At 45.7% G+C, this 27833-nt stretch overlaps 1 protein-coding gene across 1 annotated transcript; it reads right to left on the reverse strand.

The window, feature by feature from the left end:
* Positions 1-932: 932 nt before the first annotated feature.
* Klf9 (Kruppel like factor 9) lies at positions 933-27833 on the reverse strand. Its single transcript, XM_042699322.1, has 2 exons — positions 27221-27833; positions 933-4597 (listed from the first exon to the last, which is right to left on the reverse strand). The coding sequence occupies exons 1-2, from the start codon at positions 27726-27728 to the stop codon at positions 4368-4370; spliced, it is 738 nt and encodes a 245-aa protein (XP_042555256.1). The 5' UTR covers positions 27729-27833; the 3' UTR covers positions 933-4367.

The raw sequence follows: 27833 nt of genomic DNA on the forward strand, positions 1-27833 counted from the left end.
CAAATTCGTGTGGATTATCATCATTCAGACATACGAAGGGACTACTTGTACTTAAATGGCTGTGGCTTTTTCTGGCTTGTGCTTGTATTGTGCTTGTGTTGTTTGTTTAGTGTTAGTTGCAATCAACACAGATTTTTTTTTACTTTTAGAGAAAAAGTATACCAGCATGGATACTATACTAGATTTGCCTTCCAACAGTTTAAGCTCAGAGTAAACCTATGCAGCCAAATCTGGCCAAGTTGCTAAGAGTCTCTACCCATATACCAATTACCAAAGGAAAAGAAAGGAGAAAGAAAAAAAAAAAAAAAAAGATCTTTGTACAGGGCTTTACCCAAGGGATCTGGCTGTCCCTATTGCCAGCATTGCCTTTGTAGTAGGAAGCAGAATACTTTTTCTGTGTCTGAGCATAAGAAACAAGAAGGTGAAAATGGTCACCCTTGTTTCGAGTCCATAGGTTCCAAATAAACTTGCATCACTAGAAACACTTGGGCACTGGAGGTTCACACCTGTAAATCCTAGCTACTTAGAAGGCTGAGACTTGAGGATTGAAGTTTCGATGAGACTCTTATCTCTAATAAACTTCCAAAAAGTCAGAAGGAGAGTTGTGGCTCAAGTGGTAGAGCACTATCCTTGATCAAAAATTTTCAGGGACATCACCCAAGTCCTGAGTTCAAGTCCTAGTCCTGGCAAACCCACAAATAATTCCCTTCTAGTCATAATACAGTGATTTCCCTTCAGCCAGACCTCCAGACCTTATAATTCAGCGACTCCCAACGGCTCCATTCCACCCTTCCAAACCCAAGTTTGGAAAAAGTAGTCATGAGTATGTTGAAAGGTACAGGTGAAAACTACCTCTGCCCTCATCCTAAAAGTCTGTGAAGATAAATTCATAAAGCCACTGCCCCCTTTAGAACACGCAACCGCTGCAGCAATTCAGTCTTTATCATTTATTATTTTTATTTGGACAACATATATACATATGTACAAAATACCTACTGTCAGAATCCTCTTATAATTTCATTTGATTTACAAAAACAGGACAGCAAAATAACTTAGGTCACTAATATACTGTACAAAAATAAAACTGATTAAAGAGTTGTAAAGATTGGTATCTTACAGTGTTACAGACCATTTATCGGTTGTGAAAGAACATCTCAGTCTACCCAGAGTGATGAGTACTGTACTAAGCCTATTTGCAAACTGACAAACTAATTGATTTCTGTCATTACAGCTACCTAAGATAATTCTCAAAAGAAGCATGGTGTGGAGCGTAAAAAGCCAGGGCGAATTCCACAGTGGGGAAGGGCTTTCTTCTTCCAAACCAAGGAGAGGAGATATCTTAACTCTAAAACTATTACATTTTTCCCCCATAAATGGCAACTACTTACAGTATTAGATAAAACAACTTTTCTCTCTTTTTTTTTTTTAAACACCTGCGATAGTCTTTCAAAAATTCAGTTTGGTTAAAAAAGTAAACAAAAATTACTATCCTGCATTTGGATTTTTCGTAAGTTAAATCCATGGTCTTTTTAATATAAAAAGTAATCGTTTCATAGTTTTAGTGTTCAACGAACTCTAGTAGTTCTACTTGAACCATATTGAGACATAGTAAATCTAATTAGAATGCTGGTTCCTGTTTTGTGATATTGTAAAACAGGATTTATCACAAAGAATAAAAAGCCTTGAGTTGATACATTACGTTACTCTAACATATAAGAGAATATCAAATGTCTGTCAACAGCTGGAAAAGGCAAGTAGCAACTCTTTTGGGAAGTAAATTGTGCATTTTTTTTTTTCTCTTAAAACAAGTTGCTGTTTAAGTGCTTGACAAAAGCCACGGATAGATTTACTCCTGAAACAGTAACGATTGTCTTTCACTGACTTGACTTTGTTTTTCTTCCTTTCTTTCTGTGAGGGGAAAGCTGAAGTTGTTGGGTTGGTTTTTATTTTTTCTTGTTTTGTTTTTATCTTTTTCTTGTTTTTTTTTTTTTTTTTAACAAGTTAGCAAGTTGCTAGGCAACCCCAAACTCCTCACTTCCGGAAAAAGGCAGCATGCAGAGTATCCGAAGCACAGCCTTTCCGTGAGCTCAGAAATAGGCAGCCTAACCTATTTCGTATGGAAGAACAGATGTCCTTAAAACTTATTTTGGACACAGAAATTAAAATTTGGTTTAAAATAAGCGTTTCAAAAATCTGAAACAGAGGTAGAAAGTGTTCTTTATTTTTCCTGACATGTTTTCTCGTGAGAAAACACTTTCCTTTTTTTTTTTCTTTTTTGTTTTTTTTTTTTAAGCCCATGGACTGCTCCCAGATCCTCATGTTAAAAGGAGTTCTCTTGTTAGAACTACTAATAGAACTACATCGATTAAACAAAAAGAAAGAGAAAAAGAAAAGAAAAACACCGTGCTAGCAATGGCTGTTGTATTGGATGGAAGTCGGAGACCGCTGTGACTTGCCCTATAGGAGCCCCTGGTTCTAGGTGAAGCATGTGTTGGATGAAAGAATGGAGCTCATGGACAGGGAGCACCTTGCAATTACATAACGTATTTGTGAGCACATGGGTCTACTAGAATGCACCATTAGCTCCCTGTTTGGATCGCCAGAAAGTCTTATTTCTGAAGAAGAAAAAAAAAATGTAAACATTTTCCCCATGATCACTGCTGACTCCCTGTATTTGAGGTGGTTTTTTCCTTTCTTTCTTTTTCTTCTTTCTCTTTTATTTGCTGTAAGGATTGTTTCAAACTGTGAACACTCAAGTTGGTTTTTCTGGCATGTCAAGGCCAAAATGAAGTTCTTGGTAAAGGGCGTAGTATGGATGGATGTAGTGGTTCAGGCCTCTGTGGACACCTAGATGCACCCTGCGGTGGCGAGGTTATTTGATGGGGGTGTGATTTCATTTGCCTACAGTCACTTTGCCGTCGCCTCTGAAATCACTGTGGTATTTTCCCTTTGCTTCTAGGGGCACCTTTTTTTAAAAAAAGTTTTTTTTTTTTCATATTTCAGCTCCCTTTCCTTGGCTATAACTCTTATACCTGACAGTGGAAGTTTTATAGGAAAATGAGAAGGAAATAGACTAGCACTCCTCCTCACTCCAAACAATAACAACAACAACAACAACAACAAAACAACAACAAAAAAGAATCAGGTGTTTCCAAGCCTGGTCAGTGTTCTGCACCCATTCAGTTAACACCGGACAGGGTTGGAAGTTCTCTCTCTCTCTCTTAGTGGTATCGTGGTAGAAGATGATGATAACCAGACGAGTTCATAGAGTTAAAAGTGTACTTTGTATTTTGAAAAAAACGCTACCCACCCTCTTCCCTCAGCTTGTGTGGTGTGTATTCTGCCCTCACGTCTCTGCCATGGTTTCTTAGAGAAACATGTACAAGAAGCAGATCAGAACATGATGCCAAAACAGAACTGTCTGCTTCTAGCCTCAACACATGTATTTAACTGAATGTATCCTCTGCATTAGAAAAGAAAAGTGCAGATTATGTTCAAGATTCATACAAAGCAAGGTGTGTAAGTTCCGTTCTTAGCCTAACCCTTTGCAGGTTTGCCTTGATTAGTACAAAATCAGACTCTGCTTACCCATTGACTGGAAGTAACTTGGTTTGTTTTTCAAGTCTTTAGATGACAGACCATGCTGGAAAGAGGTGTGCTCTTGCTTGCATAAAGACAGCTGTGCTATGGAGTTGTTCTCATGGATAATTTTTTTTGTTGTTTTTTTTTTTTTGTGTGTGTGTGTGTTTTAATCTCAAAAAGTTAACGTGATTCAAGAGAGTGGTTTTTTGCTAAAAACAAACGGAAGCACACTCATCATTACATTAAAAAGGAAGAAAACAATTCTGAGAGACAGCAAGCAGAAAGGGTCCAGAATGTCTGTGACTGCCACAGATCAACTCACCCAGCCGGACCTATGTACACCAGTGTGAATCTCTACAAACATTCTACCCCAGTCTTGGCCTTGTTCCTCTCTCCCCCCGACTCCCCTCCACCCCAAAAAGAAAACAAAGGAAGTGAAGGGAGAAAAAAAAACAAAACACATTACACCCCCTCCCCCAAAGCATTTGCCCACCTTCCCACAGTCAAAGCTGGGGTTCGGGGCTGCTGTCCGCAATGGGGAGCACGTGTGGACTTTGATCTCAGGCTACCATGTGCTTCTTTAAAACCAGACAATGTAGTGGGGGGAAGGGGGAGGTTGGAGGAGAAGAAAAAATCAGAAATCATTGACCAGAGGGCAGAGAATGTCCACTGTGGGTGGGCGCGCCTCTGCTGGGGCTGGGTGTCCATGGTGTCCATCTCGTTTCCTGGGTGTCGTTTTGTCCTTCTGGGGTCCAATCCCTCCCTGGCTGGCGGCGGGTAGCACCTCACAAAGGGCTGGCCAGGGCCTTTTTCGACCGCTTGATCATGCTGGGGTGGAACTCGGTGTGCCGCCGGGCATGCTTGGTGAGGTGGTCACTGCGCATGAAGCGCTTTTCGCACAGCGGGCAGCGGAACTGCTTCTCCCCGGTGTGGGTCCGGTAGTGGCGGGTCAGCTCATCCGAACGCGAGAACTTTTTAAGGCAGTCTGGCCACGTGCAGGGAAAGGGTCGCTCACCTACAGGGAGGGCGAGGGAGACAGGACAGGGTCAGGACTCAGCCGAGCGTGCCAAACGTGCGTACTATCCCCACCACCCCCTCCCCTGGCTGGAAGTTCGAATCTCCCCAGCACCGCCTCGGAATGCGCCGTGGGTTCTGTTACCTCTTGGTTCAACCAGTGGCTGCAAGGAAAAATGTCCCTGAGAATCGTTAAAAGGAGACAAGACAAACAGAAAAGCTGGACACCGGAAGCGCACTCCTGTAATCCAAACTACTTTAGAGGTGGAGATCTCAAGATGGTGGTTCAAAGCCAGCTCTGGGCCAGGAAAGTCCATGAGGACTCTTCAATAAACGCCCCCCTCCAAAAAAAAAAAAAAAAAAAGGCCAGAAAGTAGAGCTGTGGCTCAAGTGGGAGAGCACCATCTTTAAGTGAAAAAGTGAAGGGAAGCATCCCGGGCCCTGAGTTCAAGTCTCAGCATAGACCCAAAAATAAATAAAATATTTAATGTTTTTCTTTCTTTTTTTTAATTCCAGAGGGACTATGACTAAGCTACGCCCCCAGCAAGAAATGAAGAAATGTCTCTGTGCAGAACATAATGCTGAATAATGTCTGGTCATTATTTTCCATATTCACAGGATAATGACTATTAATATAGTATTGACATTGTCAGGTCTAATAAGCAAGTGAAAGATGATTAAAAGTACATCCCTTTTATCCAGATAACTTGCATGCTATGTACAGGACTTTGCATCTAAGGATTTTGGTGTGTAAGGGGTCTTGGGATAAATGTCCTGAGGAACAGATCTGAACAAGGTAATAAAGGTTAAATGACGTCATTGGGGAAGGCCTTCAGCCAATGGCTGTGTCCTAAGACACACTGATAGGCAGTTGAGTAAGTTCCTTTGAAGACAGGGAGAAAGGAGCCACCTATAGGGAGAGAGGTTTCAGGCTGAAGCAACTCAGCTGACAACTTGACCTTGAAGTTCCAGCAGGAAATCACACATTTCTACTGTGTAAGCCACCAGTCTATGGCTCTTTGTTACAACAGCCTAGCAAACTTCAGACAAGGAGGAAATAGTCAAGAGCCGTCTTCTCTAAGCAAGTAAGCGTGGCAGTTTACAGCTAATGGGAATTATGATGATTATTTTCGGATTTTATTCTAGAGATGCTGGTCTCAGGATTTCCTCGGGAGTCCAAAGGCTGAGTCCTTTGTTAAAAGTGCCTGGCGTCTTAGAAGTGAACACAACAGAGGACATTGGTCCAACCAACCTCCCCCTTGGAACAAGCATTTCTCTTTGAGATTTCCAGAGCTGGCGATCTGTCTGTAAGAGACGCAGTGTCAGGAAGTGCTGCACCTGGTGAGGGAGCTGGGCTGTGCCCAAGCATCGTTGCTGCCTAGCTTTACTGATGTGAAATCTGCCTTCCTGCAGGGGACCATATTCTAAGCCATTCGTGTCATAGCATGAAAAGTATGGATTCCCTCTGCCTCATCGTATCCCTTTAAATGCTCAAAGACAGCGATCATGTCTTCTTCCAATCTTCTCTTTTGTAGACGAAACAATCCCAATCCATTCCACACTCCTTCCCACAAAAGAAATAGCATTATGAAAAAAAAATTAGCCACAGAGAGCACTAAGAGCTTTCCGTGCATTATCTCTCCGCATTCTCACAGGATACTCTGGAGAGAATGACCTATATTTTACGCATGAGAAAATGGAGACTTGGATGGTCAGATTGACTTGCTCGGGATCACACAACGAGAAAGCAGAACCATGGTGATGCACGTTGGCAAGCCGGGCACTCTGGAGGCTGAAACAGAAATAGAATTCAAGGCCAGCCCGGGCTACAAGGAAGATCCTGTTGTATTCATTTCGCATGTGGCTAAACTCTCCCTGCAAGATATGCTGAGGCCAGCATTAAGGGTCCCAATCCTGACCAAGGTGAAGACAAGGCCAGGACCTGTGCCCTGCTATGGAAAGTACATATACAAGCAAAAACAACACACACACACAAAAACCCCACAAAAAAAAACAAAAAAAAACAGAACAAGCCGGTTCAGATAAGAACCTTAATTGCTCTCTTGTGTCTGTCTACACCCCGCTCTGGAACTGCCTGCCTACTCTTCACACCTTTGCAAGCACAACTAAAAGCAGCTGCTTGTAGACATTGGGCACACAGGCTCCCATTTCCCCAGAACTCTCCAAACACGCCTTTGGAAGATGTGAGGAATGAATATATATATTCACTCCTGTTCCAGCCTTCCTGGAATCTGCCAGCAAGAAGCTGCAGAGCCTGGGAGCTGTCCAGCAGGAGACATCTAAGTCATGGGGTAATTTTCTCTTTTCTTCAACCCCCTTACTGTCTTCACCTGTGCTCATGAGAGAGAACAGTAAAATCAAATCAACCATTCGAGCCGCTTTGTGATTGTCTACACAAGACTCCATGAGCAAGCAAAACATGGGCCTAAGGCTCAAACAACCTAGACAGTCATTGTTAATATGGTAAAACATTCTCTACATACAAGCTGAAGTCTAAACCCTCACTCAACCCTGGCCTGAAAAGCAAACTAACAAATGTTGGGAACTCCTCAAGGTGGATGGGAGCTAGAGGTAGTGATGCACAGAAGATGTTCCTGGGGGATTAGAAAGAAACAACAGCGATGCTCTTGCTTTAAAAAAAAAAAAAAAAGTCCCACAAAGCCACGAAGCTGAAAACTATACTTCCGCAACTTGTATTGGATAAACATTGCTGTAGCCACTGTGACAGGACTTTGAGCAGCCTGTCATGACCCCAGTAAGGCTGAGCTTCTTGAAGCAAGGGAAATGTCACAGATGATTTTTGTCTTCGTCATGCTGCAGAGTTTCTAACTGTCCAGTCACCCCACGGAACCTGCCAGGGACGGGCTCCAGGACTTCCTGTTACATGAGTACCAAAACCCAAGGATGCCCAAGTCCTTCATGGAAACTAGTTTAGCATATTGACACGTAGCCCAAGTACATCTTATACACGTTAAATGATCTTATATACCTAGCAGAAGGTAAGTATATCTAATAGAGTATACCTAATAGAAGGTAAGTGCTATTTAAATATTTGCTACACTGTAGTGTTTAGAAATGGCAAGGAGAAACGTATGTACAGCTAGTCTTGTCCTGAGTATTTTTGATTTGCAGTCAAATTCTCTACTGGTACAGAATGGTGGCTGTGAATGCATGTCTGTGTGTGTATATGTGTGCATGTATGTACAAGCATGTGTTGTGTGTGTGCATACACTGATATACTTTATCTTTTTGTACTACAGGTCCGTCATGTCAATCAAAACCTTCTTAGATATTCTAAATTCCTGGAGAAGGGGCTGGGAATGTGGCTTAGTGGTACAGTGATTGCTTAGTGTGCATGAAGTACTGGGTTCAATTCCTCAGTACCAAATATACAGAAAAAGCCAGAAATGGCACTGTGGCTCAATTGGTAGAGTGCTAGCCTTGAGCAAAAGCAGCTCAGGGACAGTACCCAGGCCCTGAGTTCAAGCCCCAGGACTGGCAATAAATTAATAAATTCCTGGAGAAGACTTCTGGGCTATTCTAGAATTGGATTGCACCAAAAACCTTTCTAACTCCACAGAAGCACCTATGGGGGAGAGAGGAGGGATGTTCTAAACATGTCATATTTTAAATATAGTAAGAAAAGATACACTGAGGGCATAGAACTCATATAATAAGTCCCAAAGAAGAAAAGAAATTCTCCTTCTTAGATCCCTCTTTCTACTGCTTTGTAACATGAAGGCAAGAAAAATGGTACAAAGGCCAGGCATGGTGCCACATTCCTATAATCCCAGCATTTGGAAGACCCGTCTTAGCTAGAAAGGGACACCTGCCTCACCAAAACTACCCTTCTCCCATACCTGCCCCCCAAAAGGCAGAACTCAGTATTTTCCCAATGCTGCTTAGGAGCCCAAAACTGTCCGAAGTGTTTTGTTGGAAGTATGGTCCTATAGTTTAGTCCATGCATTTGTGTCTTTCAACTGAGTTATAAGAAGAAGGAATTGATTTATCTGAGGAGATCTGTAGGGGAGAAGCATTCTGCTATAGACTAGAATTATAGAGGACTAGACAGTCCCTCTGTGTTAGGAACGGGACTTCTAATGAGTGCATGTAGTTAAGATGATGGCAGACCAAAGCTAATCTGGACAAAAGCACAAGACTTAGTCTGAAAAATAATTACAACAAGATGGTTGGGGGGGGGGCTCCAATGGAAGTAGGCGTGGCCTGCCAAATAAGCTTGAGGTCAGAGGTCAAACCACAGTACAGGAGGAAAAAAAGTTGATAGTGTCATCAGGACTTATTCCTATAGAATTCATTTCCAATCTAGCGCATGGCTCATCATCACTCTGTGATCTTTGTCCTTGCTTCTAATCCAGAGGCTGTCATTAATCTGGCATCCTCATCCCTGAAATGATTCAGAGAGAAAGGAGGGACACCCACGGAGAAAACCAAGAGCCAAGAACAGCCTTTGTTAGACTCACTTAGCTTGAATAACTCAAGCTAACAGTTTCTAAGCGTGTAACAAAGATCTGCTTGGAAATGAGTTTCTAGTGTAAAAGCCCAAGGATCATTTTGATTCCTCTGGAATCCTCTGAAAAAAAGCATTAGGCACTTTTGGCCACAAGTTGTCTAAACCAGGGGTTAGCAAACTACAGTCCATTTGCCTACCATGAGCCAAGACCAAATGGTTGAAAAAAAAAAACATAAAAAAGAATAATAGCTCATGACATGAGAAAGTTGAATGCAAAGCTTCATGATCAGGGCATGTTGGTGGCTAGCTGACGTGGAGGATCGAGATTTGAGGTCATCCTGGACAGGAAAGTTCATGAGACTCTTATCTCCAAAGAACTTCCCAAAAGTTGGAAGTAAAGCTCAAGTGGTAGATTTCTAGTCTTGATTAACAATGCTTAGGAGAAGCACCCAGGCCCTGAGTTCAAGCACCAGGACTGGATCACACATACAAAAACAGAGCTTCATGATCATATATAAAACTGTATTGGAAACAACTCACTGGAGTTCATGTACTGTCCGCAGCTGCTCTTTCTCCTCCACGACAACGGTGGACTGAGAATGTCTGACCCACAAAGAAGGTTGGCTGACTGCTGATCGTAACCAGAAGATTTGAATGTCTATGTTAGGTTGTACAGAGAGTTTGTAAATTCAAATGTCTCCAGAAGCCAGACACATAATAAAATGTGTAAAATGCAAGGTGTACAGACCACAGGTCATGGTGGAATCCATGGTCAGCTGATGAGTGCTTTCCCACTGAGAGACACTTTGCAATTAAAAAGCACTGTCACAGCCAGTGGTGTTTGTGTACACGCAGGCTGGATTCTGCTTGGAAACCTATCATTTGCTCCCCTTTAAGCAACTCTTCCAGATGGGTGCTGTTGATACACACCTGTAATCCTAGCTGCTTTAGGAGGCTGAAATCTGAGGATTGTGGTTCAAACTCAGCCCAGGGAGGAAAGTCCGTGAGGCTCTCTATCTCCAATTAACTAAAAGCCAGAAATGGAGCTGCAGTTCAAAGTGCACTAGCCTTGAGCACAAAAACTCAGTGATAGTGTCCAGGCCCTGAGTTCAAGCCCCAAGACCAACACACACACACACACACACACACACACACACACACACACACACACACACACACACACACACACGTCTCTTTGCTCGTGGTAATTAACGAGAAACAATAATAAAGTATCAGCAAGAAAATGAAACCACTGAAGATGTTGCTCCATCCGTAGAGTGCTGCCTCATGAGCTTAGGAAGCTGAAGAAGGAGAATTCCTGGTTCGAGTCCAGTTCTGGCCATATAGCATGACCCTGTCTCAAGAAAAGAGAGAGGTGGAGGCAGGGAAAGAAAGAGAGAGAGGGAGGGAGGGAGAGAGAGAGGACATGTGAAATGCAACTAGGAAAGTATGGAATGGGAAAATCATGTAGAGAGAAGGCTGAACGGAACAGAGCTGATGTACAGAGGAGAATGAGAGAAGCCCACGAGTTTGTGACTTGACCTTCATTCCACGGACTGGGGGAAAACCAGATCAGTTCCTTTCTCTCTTCCACTCAGTGCAAAGGTCCAAAGGGGAGTTAGTCAGCCCTTTTCATACCAAACATAGCACATGGCACCACTTAAGAGATTCCTTCCACTTATCTTCAGTATTAATGAGCGTTACCATCCTCCTAGGAGGAAAAAAAAAAATAAGCTTGTGCCAATGCTTTATTTCTGGCCTTCACAGGAAAACACACCCAGAGGCAATGACACAATAAACTCTGCCTTACTGGAGCAGAGCTGTTAACAGCACAAGTTTCTCAGAGTTCTCATTATTTATACACCACTCCCCGCCCCTTCCAGCAACAAGCTAAGCACCTCATGCTGACAGACTCTGTTCAGAGGATAAAATAAACTCCATCTACTGAACTCTGCACAAAATGTGTAAACGGCTTTCTCTGTAGAGATAGACCAGGCCTCAAAATTCTCTTGGGCCTAGAGTGAGAAGAGAGAGAGAGGTAGAGCAGGTCTGCTGGCCTGCAGAGAGCTCAAAGCTTCTGAGAAGGAGCTTCCTCCTTACTGATAAATAAGTAGATGTTATGGGTCAGATCTTCAATGTTCATCAAAGCCCCTTCATGTTGTTAAAACATGTTGTTAAAACGTTGATGCACAGATGATGGCCTGATTGCGAGGTAGTAGAACCTTTAGTTAATATTCCTACTAAAGTCTAGGCCAGAGCATGCATACCCATCCCTATCGTTAAAATTAACATTGTTTAGGAAATGAATAGTGAATGAATTAGGTAAAGAAGTAACTGAGGGGCTGGGAAGGTGGCTCAGCGGTAGAGCGCTTGCCTTGCATGCATGAGGCCCTGGGTTCGATTCCTCAGCACCACATAAGCAAAAAAAAAAAAAAAAGAAGTAACTGATAGGAAGGAGGAAGTTGTGAAATAAGAATTATTCACATCTAGAATAACCTGCTACCTTGGAAATGCAATATATTTAGTTCAAAAATCTCCTATAAATTAATAGTTAAGATGTGCGACAGTGGCTCATAACTGTCATCCTAGCTACTCAGAAGGCTGAGATCAGAGGATCACAGGTTTGAAGCTAACTCAGGCAGGAAAGTCCCTGAGACTCTAATCTCCACTTAACCATCAGAGAACCAGACTTAGTGTTGTGCTTCAAAGTGGTAGAGTGCTAGCCTTGAGCAAAAAAGCTCAAGGACAGTGCCAGCCCTGAGTTCCAAGCCCCAGGACTCACCAAAAACAAAAGTATATTCATAGGTGTAAATATATCCCAGAATGGTTAGGGTTATTTTTAAAAGTTACTCACAACCAGTTAGTATAATCCAAATGCTGAGTATTTAGGCAAGAAGAAACCGTAACAATCTTGATATGGAAAGGAAGAAGAGCCCCTGCCTTGGTGTCTCTCATCTATAATCCTAGATACTCAGGAAGTCTAGATCTGAGGACGGTGGTTTGAAGCCAGCCTAGACAGGCAAGTCCATGAGACTCCTAGCTCCAATTAGCCACCAAAAGCCAGGGCTGTAGCTTAAGTGGTAGAGTCAGCCTTGAGCAAAAACAGCTCAGGGACAGTGTCCAGGCACTGAGGTTAAGCCCCAGGACCAGCACACACACACACACACACACACACACACACACACACACACACACACACACACACACACACACACACACACACACACACACACACACACACACACACACACACACACACACACACACACACACACACAAGAATGGAAGATTTCCCATGCTGCTACGTGTAAGACTCTATGGTGCAAATAAGGAACATCTGTGCCCACTCATGTATGAAGTGAACATACACTAACTATAAGAATCTCTTTTTCAGCCGGGCGCCGGTGGCTCACACCTGTAATCCTAGCTACTCAGGAGGCTGAGATCTGAGGATCGCGGTTCAAAGCCAGCCTGGGCAGGAAAGTCCATGAAACTCTTATCTCCAATAAACCACTAGAGAACCGGAAGTGGCGCTGTAGCTCAAGTGGTAGAGCGCTCGCCTTGAGCTGAAGAGCTGAGGGACAGCGCCCAGGCCCAGAGTTCAAGCCCCACAACCAAAAAAAAAAGAATCTCTTTTTCTTAAGCTTCACGAAATTACTTCTGAAGTTCATCTGGAAGAATATGCTAAACTTGTCAAGAAACTTCTGTGAAAGAACAAATAATAAGCGAGCTCTTGTAATATTAGTTATTAAAATGTATTATTAAAGCTGTAATAATTAAGATACGGAGATACCAGCACAGGGGAAGACAAATTGGTGAAGCCAAGCAGAGCTGAAAATAAAGTAAAAAAAAAAAATCTATAGAGATTCAGTAGATAGTAATGAGAGTATTTCAAATCAGTGAAGCAGAAACTTTAACTCTGTAGATAACAAGAGGTACTAGGTTGAAAAATAAATAAAGGTTCAATTTGGACCTCTACCTTACAGTTTTTTCACTTAATTTCAAAAGGGCAATAAATATAAATGTAAAATACATAAAATCATAATGGGGGCTGGGGACTCACGCCTGTAATCCTAGCTACTCAGGAAGCTGAGGTCTCAGAATTATGTTTCAAAGACAGCGTAGGCAGGAAAAGTCTATGAGATATACAGTTCAAAGCCAGTCGGGCAGACAAAGCCAAGAGACTATCTTCAAATAATCAGCAAAAAAGAAAGAAAATAGAAAAGAAGTCATAACTCAGGCATAGCTCCAATGGTAGAGTGCCAGCTGAGTAAAAAATAAAAACTCCAATCAGAACCCAATGCCTTGAGTTCAAGCCCTAGTACTGCATAACAAAAGAGACAGACAGACAGAGCCACACAGAGAGACACACAAGAGAGAAATATAAAAATATACTCAAGCTCACAAGTACTCAATATTCACCAATTAAGACACAGGTAAAACAGTCTGTGGGGCTGGTGAAAATAGCATAGTTTGACCTTATTCCCACTGATGGAGCTATGTGGAGGAGTAGCACTCAGCTGGTTCCAGAGCCATCTGAGAATATTCTTCTGGAGGTAATTTTCAGTAATAATTAATTCGGTAATAATTAGATAAGGACAGGGAAAGACACAGGGGCACCAACATTGCTTATAAGATTAGAACTTTGTCACAACTGAAATGCACAAGAATAAGTAGCTGGTTTCTCACAGCATAGTAGATCCATATGGTGGAAGAGTAAGTACCTGTCAATATGGCGCCAGACAGCCAATGGAATGAAAAGGTATGAGGTATCTATCTCCTGCTAAGTGAGAATGGCAGGGTGTTGTCTGCGGTAACCAAGTGTGTGTGTCTGTGGAGAGAAAAATCCTAGAACACTATATACAAAATAGGAATAATGAACTTTTGTCTGTGAGGAGATAAAGAGTAGCTTTCTACTTTCTGTCATCTTCCCCCAATATTTTCTAAGTTTTTCTTTTTTGTGAGTACAAACCTAGGTACCGGTGGCTCACACCTGCAATCCTTGCTACTCAGGAGGCTGAGATCTGAGGATCATGGTTGGATGCAAGCCATGGAAGGAAAGTCCCTGAGATTCTTATCTCCACTTAGCCAGGAAAAAAGTCCAAAGTAGGGGGTATGGCTCAAGTGGTAGAGAACCAGCCTTGAGGTCCTAAGTTTAAGCCATAGGCACACACACACACACAAAATTGAGTATTAAAAAAATGAGAACAGGGACTGGGAAGGTGGCTCAGTGGTAGAGCGCTTGCCTTGTATGCATGAGGCCCTGGGTTCTATTCCTCAGCACCACATAAGCAGAAAAAGCCAGAAGTGGCGCTGTGGCTCAAATGGTAGAGTGCTAGCCTTGAGCTGAAGAGCCGCCCAGGCCGAGTTCAGGCCCCAGGACTGCCAAAAAAAAAAAAAAAAAAAAAGTGCAAATTTCTTTGATAAGAAAAAGTTCTTTAAAAATTAATTTTAAGGGGCTGGGAAGGTGGCTTAGTGGTAGAGCGCTTGCCTTGCATGCCTGAGGCCCTGGGTTCAATTCCTCAGCACCACATAAGCAAAAAGAAAAAAGCCAGAAGTGGTGCTGTGGCTCAAGTGGTAGAGCGCTAGCCTTGAGCTGAAGGGGTAGTAGAGTGCTAGCCTTGAGTAAAAGAAGCTCAGGGACAGTGCCCAGGCCCTGAGTTCAAGCCCCAGGACTGGCAAACATAATAATAATAATGTTAAAAATTAGTATGTTAAAAAAAATATGAGTTTAAGAGCAACCTGGCTACATAGTGATATCCTGCCTCAAGACAAACACATAAATAATGTCCTCTGGTAAGGGCAAGGGATGCATGATTTACCTTTCAAGAAGATATTTTTATTATCTTTTAGTAGTTGTACACAGCACTTGGCATTCAACGGCACCGTTTATGAATACAATGCATCTTGATCGATGTTGACTTGCCTTTCACTGAGAAATTATTAAGACAATTGGGACACTGCAGGTGTCCAGGAGCCAAGAACAACTAAGAGTCACTGTTTCCTATTCAAGCAAATCGTAAGAAATTTTCTGAACGTGCATCTGTTTTCTTACTCCTCCTCTGCTTCTTTCCCCACTTTTTCTATATGAACATGGCCTTAAAGCAGACAGAACCAAGCTTATTTTCCTCATTCCCTTCTTTTTTTTTTCTTCCTCCCTCCCATCCTTCCCTCCCTCCTTTCTTCCCTTCTTCCTTCCTTCCCTGGCTAGATTTACAAACAGTAGTGATAAGGCTACTCAGGCAAGAGTGATAAAATGGTAAAGAAATACAAAGATCCAATTCCAACAAAGCACACAACCTACACAGGCAAGCCCAGACCATGTCTCAAGAACCCTGCTGTTCAGAACCATCTGGCCTCCCTCTCCCACAGAACAGCAACATGGACTTGGAGATGCAAAACTTGAACAGTTGTTTTTATGCGATTCTCCATCATCCTCAACCATCCTTGGCTACAGAGTCCCACGTTCTCTGCATAAAGCAGAGAAACCCTGGATTCAAAACAAACTAAGCAGGGTATGAAGCTCGGTGGGGTTAAGAACTTGCCTGGTATGTGCAAGACTCTGGATTTGATCCTCAGTACCACGAGAAAACAAAAAGAAAGACAAAGAAATCAACAGCCTCCTGTTCACGGGAAATACCACTACATCTGTAAATTTCCGACACACACAGCTTGTTGGCACTGAAAAAATAATCCTGAATGCCATTCCACTCGCAATGGCTCCCAGCCTTCCCTGAATCCTGTGATTCGGGTTCCTTTAATGTTTTATTTGTTGATTCCGCTGAGCCACTACAGAATGTGGATGAGAGGGTTGTTTTTTTTCCCCCCGCCCTGCCTGGTCCCTGTATGTATCTGTGAAAAGGGAAGCAGCTTGTTCCTCATGGCAGGGCCTGAAACAGGAAATGGGTGCAGGTAACATCTGTCTAACATCTGTACGGCACTTCCTCACTCACGACCTTCACTGTGGAAGCAGCAAACCTGGCTACACATCGCTTGTGCCTCTTCAGCCTCAATGGAGTTTCTGACAGCAAGCTGCTGTCGTCCTGGTTGACTGCCAATCAAAGAGGGCAGACTCAGATTCTTAGCCTGTACGTGGCTTCTGTCTCGGCTAGAAGCAGTGTAGGGTGAAATGTGGGTCCTAAGTGGGCATTTTTTAAACACAAGACGGAGCTGCCTCTTGCTATACTTTGGTTTAAAAAAAAAATGTTTATGTCAGAATGTAGGGTTGAATGTCACCTTATCCATTTTCCAGAGGCCCCTATACACATACAGGGAGTCCCTGAACCCCCAAAAGATCAGACCCAGATTAGCTGGTTCCCAAGCCAGTGTAGTTCCACCGCTGCATTTCGGGGAAAGATAAATAATGAATAATCCTCTAAGCACTGAACATTGAACCAGATATAAGCGCTTCATGACTAAATGACTCCAAGGACATAGGTTCTTTTAACCACTGGATTTGGGGGTGATTTTTAGGACCACCGAGTTCTAAACTTGTGTTTCAGAAGAAGCCCATGCATGAGGCAAGTGATTTGCTCAGTCTGCATTTCTAACAAGTTCTCCTTTGATACTGAAGCTGTAGCTCTCAAGAGCACATAGTCAGGTGCTGAGGGCTCACGCCTGTAATCCTCGCTACTCAGGAGACTGAGATCTGAGGATCGCCAGATCCTTGAAGCCAGCCCAGGCAGGAAAGTCCATCTCCAATTAGCTACCAAAAAGAAAAACAACAACAACAACAAAGTGGACACATGTTCTTTGTGGCTGAGGTATGATGGTCCCTGGGCCAACGTGCACTTTTCGCTTTGCAGTGTACAATGGCTTTGTCCAAATAAAGAAGACATTAAGGTCTCTTCAGTGCCTAGTGCTGTAGAGACAGGCTTGGGAAATGCCCAGGAAAGGCTACTATTGTCTCTTCCATGTCACACCTAGAGCCTAAATAAACCCCCCACTTAGGAAGGCCCCCACAAGTGGGATAGCTGCCACTAGGAGGGGATCGTGCATCCATGCATGCCTGGAAGATTTCTTCCCTTCCAAATGCAGAGAAAGGAGAAGAGCTACATGGTCCTGTTGGGAGAACACCACTGCAGAAAGACTGTGCTGCAGTGTCTGGGTTCTAACACGTGGAGCCTCATGCAGAAGCCCTCGCCAGCAGAGAAAAAAGTCGGGGACAGAAGCAGACGCACGGCAGCCACTGGCCATCACCAAGGGAGAAGGATGACAATGCCACTTGGACAGCCCTAGTATGGTCGCAGCACAATAGGTAAGCTCTCTGCCCACCGAGTAAGAGATCTTCCCCAGAGAAAGAGAGGCAAAGGGACCTGCATTGGGATGATAACTCTGATTTTGTGAACGTTTACCCCTAAGGCGAGTGACATCTACTCGAGAAGTGACTGAGAAGCCTTGAACTGCCAAGATCGAGTTCTTTCCCAACAGAAGAAATGGAAAGACTATAGAGCCCGATGATCAGATGCCCACTCTCATCTACCAGTTGTATCCTACATGAGGACTCAAGCAAGGCTGAGTGACGCTTTCCTAGCACGGCTTTCCCATCATCCGCTCTGGGATCCACCCATCGCTGGTACTGGGGTATGGCTTCAGGGGCCGCGGTGAAACAGTTTTAACCTCTCTGTTCCCGAGTGGAGTAAGACCATTGCTTCTCGTGGTTTAGTGTTCAATCACCAAAGACCGCAAGTGCAGGTCTGAGCTCTCAGTGGTCATGAAAGAACCCCCCTGGGCACTTTCCCAGAGGTCCCAGAGGAATGGCCCCCTCTGAAATTCAGGGCCACCCTCCCCCACCCCCATACTGGGATACTGGGAAGATTCAGGTTCGGGGACCAGCCTTGCCCTTGCCCAACTCCTGCTGGGAAGTCTTGGGCAAAGGCTTTGGCTCACCAGAGTAGCATTTGGTGACTGGTCACAGGTATGGCTTGCAAGTAGAAAGAGGAGCTATTTGCTCGTCGTTCTGTTTTTGTTGGTTGGCTCATTTTGGAAGGGCTTCTTTGTCTTTGACCCAAGCTACCTTCAAACTCAAGATCCTCCCGCCTCACCCTTCTATAGTGCTGGGATTACAAGCATGCATCGTTACACCTGACTCGACTGTACTTATTTTCAGTAAAACCCATACTAATACAAAACTACAGTAGCACTATGGTAGCCCAGGGATTTAAGTTACTTTTAGGTGTTGTGAAGCTGTACTTTGGGCTTTCTATATTTATTAGGGTGTTTTTGTTGAGAACTGTGCACACAGAATAGACTGCAGGGACCACTATAGAAACAGCTCATCTTTGTACAATTTGCCCCTTTATCTATCAGCACATAGGGTAATAAAGGCTTACATAACCATGATTCATTTCTGAGCATCACAATGAACAGTCTAGAGTTCAAATTTGTTCCCACAGGAGGCCTTTAGCTCTTGGACTTGGTGGTGTCTCCTCTGGAGGTCTGTGGGTGTGGGTCTAGGAAGCTGCCAAGACCCTTCTGTCCATTCACTTATGGCCCAGTGTTTCAGTTAAACTCCGGAGACTGGAGAGAGAGTTGTCATTCCATTTTGTCACCTATTTTGTCAAGTTGCTCTTTGGAATACCTGGCTTGTGAGTCGAACTGGACTGCTGAGGGCATAGGTGTTAGATTTGCCTGTCTGGCATTTATCTCTACTTCTAGGTAATAAATAGCACACCTTAAATTTCCTTTTGCAGCCCTTCTTTTCTATGAAATTCTAGCTGGTGATCCTATGCCTCCAGCCCCAAGTGGTTGCATTTGACCTAGCTATCCCACAATAGTTGATTTCAGGAGGGTAAGGGGTCCCACTTTGAGCTCATTCATAGGGCTTAAAACCTGGCACTTTTGCTAGAAGCATTGGGCTTGGCACACTATCTTTCTATGGGGCTTACCAAACTGGAGGGATATATCTAGCCAGCTTGAAGGCATCCTAGCGTCCTTCAGAAAGCTTGCCTATAGATGGGGCCTGAGTAAAAGGCAGCAAGGTCAAGCCATAGAGACCCTGAACACCTGTATCCAGTGATACCTGAAGCTGCAGCTTTCACACACATGTCTGTGTCTTGAACTCATAAAAAGCTCTAATTTTTCTTGAGCCCATTCAAGTTTGAATTCTATTGCTTGCAACCAAGAGTCCTAACAGAGCAATGGTTTCAAAACCGGGTTCCACTTGGATGGAAGCAACTTCTAAGTGACTACATAGTTAAATATGGTCAGAGTCCAAGATTCTGCTGACTTCCCTATTCAAGGTTCATGAAAACAACTTCATACAAGACTGAGGAAAACACTGAGTAGACAGCTGAAAATGGTCCGCTTTGGGGCTAAATCCAAGGGAGCCATGAAAAACATTGGTCTCGTTGGCAGAAATGCTGGGGTCCAGGGCAACAACTATTTGTGCACAACTTTAAGTACATAGAAACATGCTCAGAGGCTGCCAATGGACGCCTGGACAAGGTTCACTAGGGTGCCTCCTCCTAAGAAACAAGAATAACAATACCTTTCTCTCACACAAGATTGCTGGGGTTTAATTAATTAATTAGTTGTCTTGTCCTTTCTGGTACTGGGGATCGAACCCAGGATGTTGCGCTAGTTAGGCAAGCACTTTGCCACTGATCTACATCCCAGCTCAGGATTGTTGAGTTTCTAATGTGACACTTATGCAAACCATTTAGCTTGGACCCTTAACACAGAATTCACGTTAGATGCTACTGATATTACTATTACTCACAAAATCCAGTGTCCCTGAGCATTTAGCACGCACAACAGTCTATCCATAAGATTTAAGAGAATGAGATGCTTCTGGATGCATCTGTAATTCTAAGCATAACTTCCAGGAATCTCAAGGGCTTGTGGGCCACATATGCAGATTGTTTTTAATTGTAACAATGCTCAACAGTTGGGGCCAGTAGCTAAAGTCTTCCAATATCTCATGTGAAAAAGCCTCACAAGTCATGAACATGTTATTACTGAACTCCATTTCAGAGATGAGAAAACAGAGACTCCGAGAAAAGCGTTGCTTCGTTCTGAGAGAAGAAAGCAGGACTCAAACCCACCTACAGCTAGGGATGTTGAGAGCTGGCCTCTTGACCTCTCTACTGAAGGTGAAGGCTACCCACATTCGAGTCTGCTAGGGTGGACTGGTCTCTTGGGGTCAGTAACAAGCAGCTCAAACCCTACTCTCCTTTGACCGTTGTCCTGGCAGGGCCGGATCCCTGGAAGACAGACACACTGAAGTCTCCATCCCATTCCTCTGAGCAAGGAAGAGCTGCAAGATTCCTTCTAGAATGAAAATGCCTACCACCACCACCACCACCACCACCAAGCAGGCCTTTGAGATCCATCCTGACTGGTGGCTCCCATTTGGGTTCAAGTCCTCGCAGAGGCATTCACTTCCACAAAGATGGGGGTTCAATTCCAAGAATAATGGTTACACTTCATCCACCACAAATCGCTGAGGCCTGCCTCTCAAAAGCTGGTCATTAATTTTGTCTGCTCGAGCTCTCCTTCTCCCTTTTTTTAAAACTATTCCAATGTCTTCACTTTTTCAAAAGACTCGCTCTGTTCAGTCAGGAATGAATTCCATTCTCCTGTTTAAGCTTATGATCATTCTCAATTTTACTTTCACTTACTTAGGGGCTTGAATTCGGAGCCTGGGCACTGTCCCAGATCTTCTGTTTTGCTCAAGGCTAGTACCACATGAGCCACAGCACTGCTTTTGGCTTTTTCTTAGTTTATTAGAGATAAGACTTGTCAAGTTCTTGTCTGCCCAGGATGGCTTCAAACTGCCATCCTCAGATCTCAGCCTCCAGAGTAGCTAGGATTTCTAACATGAGTCACCAGCATCTGACCCTCTCAGTTTTAATTAAAAATAAAAACAAAGAATTAGAGGCTGGGGATGAATGGTTTGATGGTAAGAATGCTTGAGACCCAAATTCCATCCCTAGCACTGTGGTATATAAATTAATTAATGAATTAATGCAAAGAGCCAACAACTCTGATCTTAACTGGTGATGAACTGCTTCTGGTAGCTCTAGAACCTTGAGAGTTCAGGTCCAGATTCTCAATTCCCATCTAAGGATTTCAGAGTCTAACAAAGTTGGTGGTAAACTACAAAGAAAAGGGCACCCTGCAGACACACCCACTGGCACAAAGTGGCTCTGGGCACAAATGCAAATCAATGCCTTGGAAGGCCTCACACAAATGGATGCTTATTTTCTTCCCAGGGATCTTGTGTTCATGAATAATGATGTTAGACCCATTATTTGCTGAGGGGACTGCTTGAGGCCAGGACATGTTTACTCTTGGCCTTAATGCACCAAGAAAGGTATCAAAGTTTTTGTCGGAGTCCAGGAAGGGAGATTCAGTGTGTTGTTCTGGTAACCAAAGGCAAAAGCCATGGCTAAACAACTCGACCTCTGCCCCCTTTTGCTTGGTTAATTCCATGAAGCAGCTCTTTTAAGCTCAGGTTAAAAAGAAAGAAAAGAAAGAAAAAAGGAAACCACAGATTAAAATCATCAGGAGGTCATAGGAAAAGAATCCACAATGAAGGAAGAGCTCCTGAGATGCACTAACTGAAACATGCCGGAAGTGAAAGGCTTCAGCATCCTCTACTTGGGAACTTCTTCCATGTCTGTAGGCCCTGGTATGCTGCTGAGGAAAGAGGCTCTGAAAGATGACAGGACAGGCCCAGATTCATACTCTAGTCATAACAGACTGGTGGCTCTCAGGTCCCGGAAGTCTGTTCCCAACCTTTCCCAAGACCCCTAAATGTTTAAACGAATGTATCCTCAATCTCTCTAAGAGGATGGGCACATGCTCTTTAAAAAAAAAAACAAAAAAAAACCAGACAGACAAAATGATGAATGAGATGACCTCTCAAGGTCACCTCCAACCTCCAAGTTCCATCCTTTTGATACTGACGATTGCTGTCACCAAGTGTTTATACCTATGGACTTTCAACCAAAATGTGGGACCAACCAGGGTGCTCCAGGACCACTGATTGAGGATAGCTCCCTTTTTAACCATCTATGGCTTTTTCTGCTTTCTTTTCCCCCTTCTTTTTGTCTCTCATTTGTGTGTGTGTGTGTTGCATAGAAACAGAAAGTGCCTTTGTACCAATTACTAGGCATTAATTTACTCTGTTCAGTGGGCGCTGGGTTTGCTAGAGAAACATTAGGGAAGGGTGGGAGGTGAGGTGTGTGGGAGGTTTCTAGCTGTAGAAGCATTGCATGATGCAAGCTCTTTGCCCAAGCTTGAGAACAGATGAGAGAGGGGGGGAGGGAGGGAAGGAGAGAGAGAGGAGAGGGGAAAGGAGAGAGAGAGAAAGAGAGAAGGAAAGAGAGGGAGGGAGGGAGAGAGAGAAGGAGAGAGAGAGAGATCCAGAAGATTTGGAAATCAAGACTAACAAGAACAGCAGAAATGTGTGTTTTACTTTTTTTTTTCTCTAATCAAGAATGCTAATGACCACAAGGCATTCAGAGATTCAACTGCTGGGCTAGAAAGCAGGTTCTAATCAGATCACTGTGGTTAGAGGGGCTCCTGAAAGAGTAAGTTCTGGGAAATCATCCACCACTTCTCTCAATGAACTTATTAGGGAAGACCATCATCAGCCGCTTTCCCAATATGTCATGTGATGTTTTCCCCTGGGAATTTCAACTTGGGAATTTCCCACAGACTATGCAGAATGACTGGTTCTTGGGATAGACGTCAGCAATTGAGACAGGAATGCAAATCTGACCCCAAATCCAAGGATTCCACTCCCTTAGGTTCTATCTTTGCATCTGACAGTAATGGGATAGCCCCATTTAGAGGGTCTTGTTTATCTGGAGCCTTCTTTCCCTCCCAGGGTTCCCACCCTCCTCTCCCTCTTCACCATCCACGCCTCTGGGAGGAAAGTCAAGGAAATGACCTGTGTGCACTATAATTTTACTCCAGTTGCGCTTTCTGCTGAGAAGCACACATGCAGCCAGCCTTGCAGAAGCCAAGGCAACTACTTTGGCAGTGCTAGAGCAGATAAGCTGCAGACAAGAAAGAAATGAGGGGGGAAAGCTGGGCGCTGGTGGCTCATGCCTGTAAATTCTAGCTATGCAGGAAGCTGAGATCCAAAGATCATGAGCCAATCAAGGCAAAAAATGTTTGTGATCCTCTTGTGAGCCTCCAACTGGCCAGCAAAAAGCCAGAAGTAGGTGTGTAGCTTAAGTGGTTGTGGCCAACTTCTGGGCCAGTCTTGAGAGACAAAGCCAAGTGAGAGTGTGAGGCCATGACTTTAAGCCTTAGTGTACACACACACACACACACACACACACACACACACAGAGGAAATGAGGAAGACCAGGTAATGGTCCTCCCACAAGAGCTGCCATGGTCTTCCTTCCCTAGGAGAGATTTTAGCTGTAGAGCTGTAAGGCCATCTTTCCCTGGATTCAACCGAGTCTTCCTCTCTTGTTTGAAACTCAAAAGCAAAACTTGTGCAAGCTTAGGAACATATCCTTTAAGCTGAGCTGTCATTGCTCTTTAACAGGACTCTTGAAAGTGAGCGTAGACAGTCCTACTGGGTATGGGTGGGGTGACATCATCCCCAAGGGGGTAAAATTTACTTCTTTGGTGAGTGTAAACAATCTTACCTATTATAATGATTTGTGGCCTTATAAAGGGGCAGGTCTATAAATAGCTCGATAATGTTGTGGTGGTATTAAAATTTCATGGGAGATGGGTTGGGCAGTTATAAAATTGTCTTGACTCCTTGGGGGTGAGAATATGGGGGAGGCGGGAGGTAGAGAAACAGTTACCTGGGTAAACCCCCTTTAGGCTTAGTCATGAATCCAATTTAAGGAAGCATGCCAGGTGTGAAATACCATTCCACATCCCCCTGGGGAGCCATGGGAAAGGAAATGGGCAAAGCATACTTCCTTAGGGACTACCTTAGTACTTCCCTTCCACTCAGGCTGAGAGGAGAAAGTGACAAGGACTGGGAAATGCTTTTCGTGGGCTGCTGAGGCCTAGGGAGCAAGACTTGGATCTGGGCCCCGCTTGGTATTGGTTCTGGTGCTGGAGAATGAACCCAGAGCCTTGGGCATGCAATGAATTACATTCCCAGTCCTGAGAGACAGTTCTCATCGCATAGCTGATGACACTAACTCTTCTTAATCCAATAGTTGACTCCAAAGCTAGGGGTGTGGAATGCAATAGGCTTAGGGCAACCTGAGTTAGAGTTGGCCAGGAATGGTTGTAGAATTAATTTCCGAGTAGCGGATGGCAGCTCCCGAGGGGGGGGGGGGGGGCGGAGATCGTACGAGTCCCTTCAGCCAGCAAGTCTAAGCATCGCAGGAAAATATTCAAATAGCAAAAGGAGAAATGAGCTACCACTTGAGGTTTTTGCACAATAACTGGTAAGCTTAGACTAGTATCCTTGTATTGTATGTTAACAAGCCGGGGCTCCAAGTAGAGACTGCAAACCTAAATGCCAGCAGAGATCATGTAAACGATTAAAATAGGAAGGACATACATCTGTCATCCCAGCACTTGGGAAATTAAGGCCGGAGGATCTCACACTCACGCCAGAGGATCTCACACTCAAAGCCGCCCTGGCTGCACCATGAGACCTTGCCCCCTTCCCCTCCCCCCCCCCCCCCCCGGCCCCCCAGAGCACAAATTGCTCACTTTCACCCTAAAGACAATCTGCAGAAGCCAGAAATCTGGAGTTGTGTGTGCTCAGATCCTGATTTTTCGATGTTGGTAAGCAATGAAATTTTTATAAACCCTATGTGGGCCACAGCCAACAAATCTGCAACGCAAATTCAGCAGCAGGCCTCCAGTTTGCAGCCTCTCAATCCAAGTCCCTTGCTTAGGCTCTTAGCACTAAGAGACGGCAGCTCCGCCAGCCTCACAAGACAGTATGGAAGGGGCTGCCCTGGATGAAAGGAAAATGTGTCCGAATGATTCAACTTCTAAAGCTGCTGGTTCATGGAAGGCTCTCTAAGGAAACTGGGGAGCAGGAGACTCTCCAGGGCACTGGTGAGTAGCAGGGAATCTGGGGGTGTGGCAAGCACCTTGGCTCTTGGGATCTTTACAGGAGGCAGGTAATTCCAGAACGCTAGCTTTGTGTCTACCCTCTGGAACCAGCAGAAATAAAAACAAAAAACCACCGAGATCTAACTTGAAGTTAACTGGAACTTCAGAGGTACGAAACAGGCTTCTGCCAATATCTAGAGAAGCTAAAGATTTTGCCCAACCATTTCCTAGGATGATAGAGCCATTCCCTTCCCACCCCTCCCCTGCTTTCCCCAACGTCAGTGTAAGACCTCTTCCGTCACCATCTCACTAGTTTCAACAACAACAAACGACTGTAGCCTTTAAAACCGGACGAACATTTCTTTTGCTTCTTTTTTTCCATCATGGACTGTGCAAAAGGGTCTCCTGGAACAGCTAAGCCAACTTGCCTTATGGAGAATTAACGGGCAGCACGCAGGCACGCACTCAGAAGCAGCCATTTCTATAAATGACTGAGCAAAGCACTCAGCTGCATGGCCCCAGAATGCTGGAAACACTCCTGTTCCTGAGTCAGACAGGCTCTGGAGCTCCACAAGCCTCTGCAGCCCTTCGCAGCTGCACCACTGGGCAGCTCCCTGAAGGAGAAAATGCCTTTGCTCAAGGTGGCAGTGCGGGGTGGACAGGAGCAACTGAACTCTGGGAACATGGCTGACACAGCCAGGCCCGCCCAACAGCTGTTGGTGAGTAACACCCTCCATGAATACACACTCCTGCTTCAACCCCCCTCACAGCCACCCTAAAAGTCACCCAAAGTGGGCACCTGCCTCTCATCAACCTCACAGACACAAACTTTCCAAGTTACTGTTTTAAGTGACAACCTCAAGGCTGATCCCCCAGGGAACCTGATTTGGCATTAATCACGGAGGAAATTCAGATTTATTTCGGTGCCAGCAGCCACCTCCACACGAATCTCTTCCAAAGGAAGAGGGTGTGTGTGGAGGGGGCGGGGGTAGGGGGGCAGCGACATAGCCTTTCTTTGAAAAAGCAAAGCAAAACAAGATGGAAAATCGGAATTTTGAAATGAAAGCCCCCCCCGCCCCTGCCAGGGTCACTTTTCCAAAACACCTACCCATTACATCAACACACACAATATTAGTAAATCAATCCACCAAGAGCTTCGTGTCACAGGACACGGGGAGAACACATCCTGTGTCATCAGAAAACCAGGCCCAGCCCGAGGGATCCTTCGTGGACACCGTCAGACAACATGTCCACAAGCGGATGGATGCCAATGAGTCCCGTTCATGTTTACTAGAAACCACCAAGTGGGCAGACTCAACTCCCTGACTCCCCCCCTCCAGCCTGTCCTGCCCAGCTGGTGTCTGTCTGTCCATCCACTCAGGTGCCAGCAGGCCGCACCTCACTCCATTCTGGAGCCTTGACCTCTGGCTGAGACCACACCTCCACCCGAACCATCCACCTAGAGGTCGCCCGCGCCACCTAAGTCACGTGGAAACCACGCAGCCCTCCCAGCTTAGGGGTGGAAGCCAACCACCCCCAACCCCAGGGAGGAAAACAACAACAACAACAACAATAATAACCATAACAACAAAGACCCGCCATCCGATCCCTCCCGTCTTAAGCTTTCTCTTCCCAGGTGGAGGGGGGGGGGAGAGGGGGAGGGCAGCAGCCCCACGGGGTGCGGCGGAGTCCCACGCGAGGGAGGGGCGGGGCAGGCCCAGGGGCGGGGCGGGGCCCGGCTCCCCGCCGAGCCACGCACACACTGCACCGCACCGCACCGCACCGCCCAGCCGGGCAGAGTTTGCTCCCAGGTGGGGGGGGGGGGGGGGTTGGGAATCAATGAAGGAGCGAGTTCCAAGAATTCAACAGCAGCTCGGCCCCACCACCCGGCCCGGGGGGTGGGGGTGTCCCGTGCGCCCCTGGGGCGCTGGCCGGCCCGGGTCAGGGCGGGGTGGGGGGGTCCCGTGCGCCCCTGGGGCGCTGGCCGGCCCGGGTCAGGGCGGGGTGGGGGGGGTCCCGTGCGCCCTGGGGCGCTGGCCGGCCGGGTCAGGGCGGGGTGGGGGGGGTCCCGTGCGCCCTAGGGCGCTGGCCGGCCGGGTCAGGGCTGGGGTCGGGGCGCGCGCGGCTAACCTGTATGCACTCTGTAATGGGCTTTGAGATGGGAGGATTTTCCATAGACTTTCCCACAGCCACTGTAGGGACACTTGTGCCTCTTCTCGGAGGCGTGTTTCCCCTTCGCGGCCACGCCGGGGTGGAGGAGGGAGAGCGGGCTGGGCGCGCTGCCAGAATCCTGTCTCTCCTCGGGGCTGTGGGAAGGACTCGACCCAGATTCGGTGGTCACGTCGCTGTCGGAGCCCAGGTCGTCGTCGGGACTCTCCAGACTGTCGCTGCACACCGAAGGGGTCTGGATGGGCCGGTACTTGTTCAGGTCCAGTAAGCTCTTGGCGATGGTGACCAGCGTGCAGTAATCCTTCCAGGTGTCCCCCGGGTCGCCGTGCTCCTTGGTCCCCTCGCGCTCGGCGGGGAGTCGCAGGCGCTCGGGATCCGGAACGCCCCCGTGCTCCGGTACCGCAGCGCGGTTCGAGATGGACACCAGACACTGGGCGGCCACGAAGTCCATATAGGCGGCCGCGGACATGGTGCGGGCGACGGGCGGCCCCGGCGCGGCCAAAGTTGACGGCGGCTGCGGAGCTCCGGCTCGCCCCGGCCCCTGGCCTCGGACGACTAAGCAGCGGCGCGGCGC

Source organism: Dipodomys spectabilis, unplaced genomic scaffold (genome assembly GCF_019054845.1).
Source record: "Dipodomys spectabilis isolate Male_0828 unplaced genomic scaffold, ASM1905484v1 ptg000241l, whole genome shotgun sequence".
Taxonomy (NCBI): Eukaryota; Metazoa; Chordata; class Mammalia; order Rodentia; family Heteromyidae; genus Dipodomys; species Dipodomys spectabilis.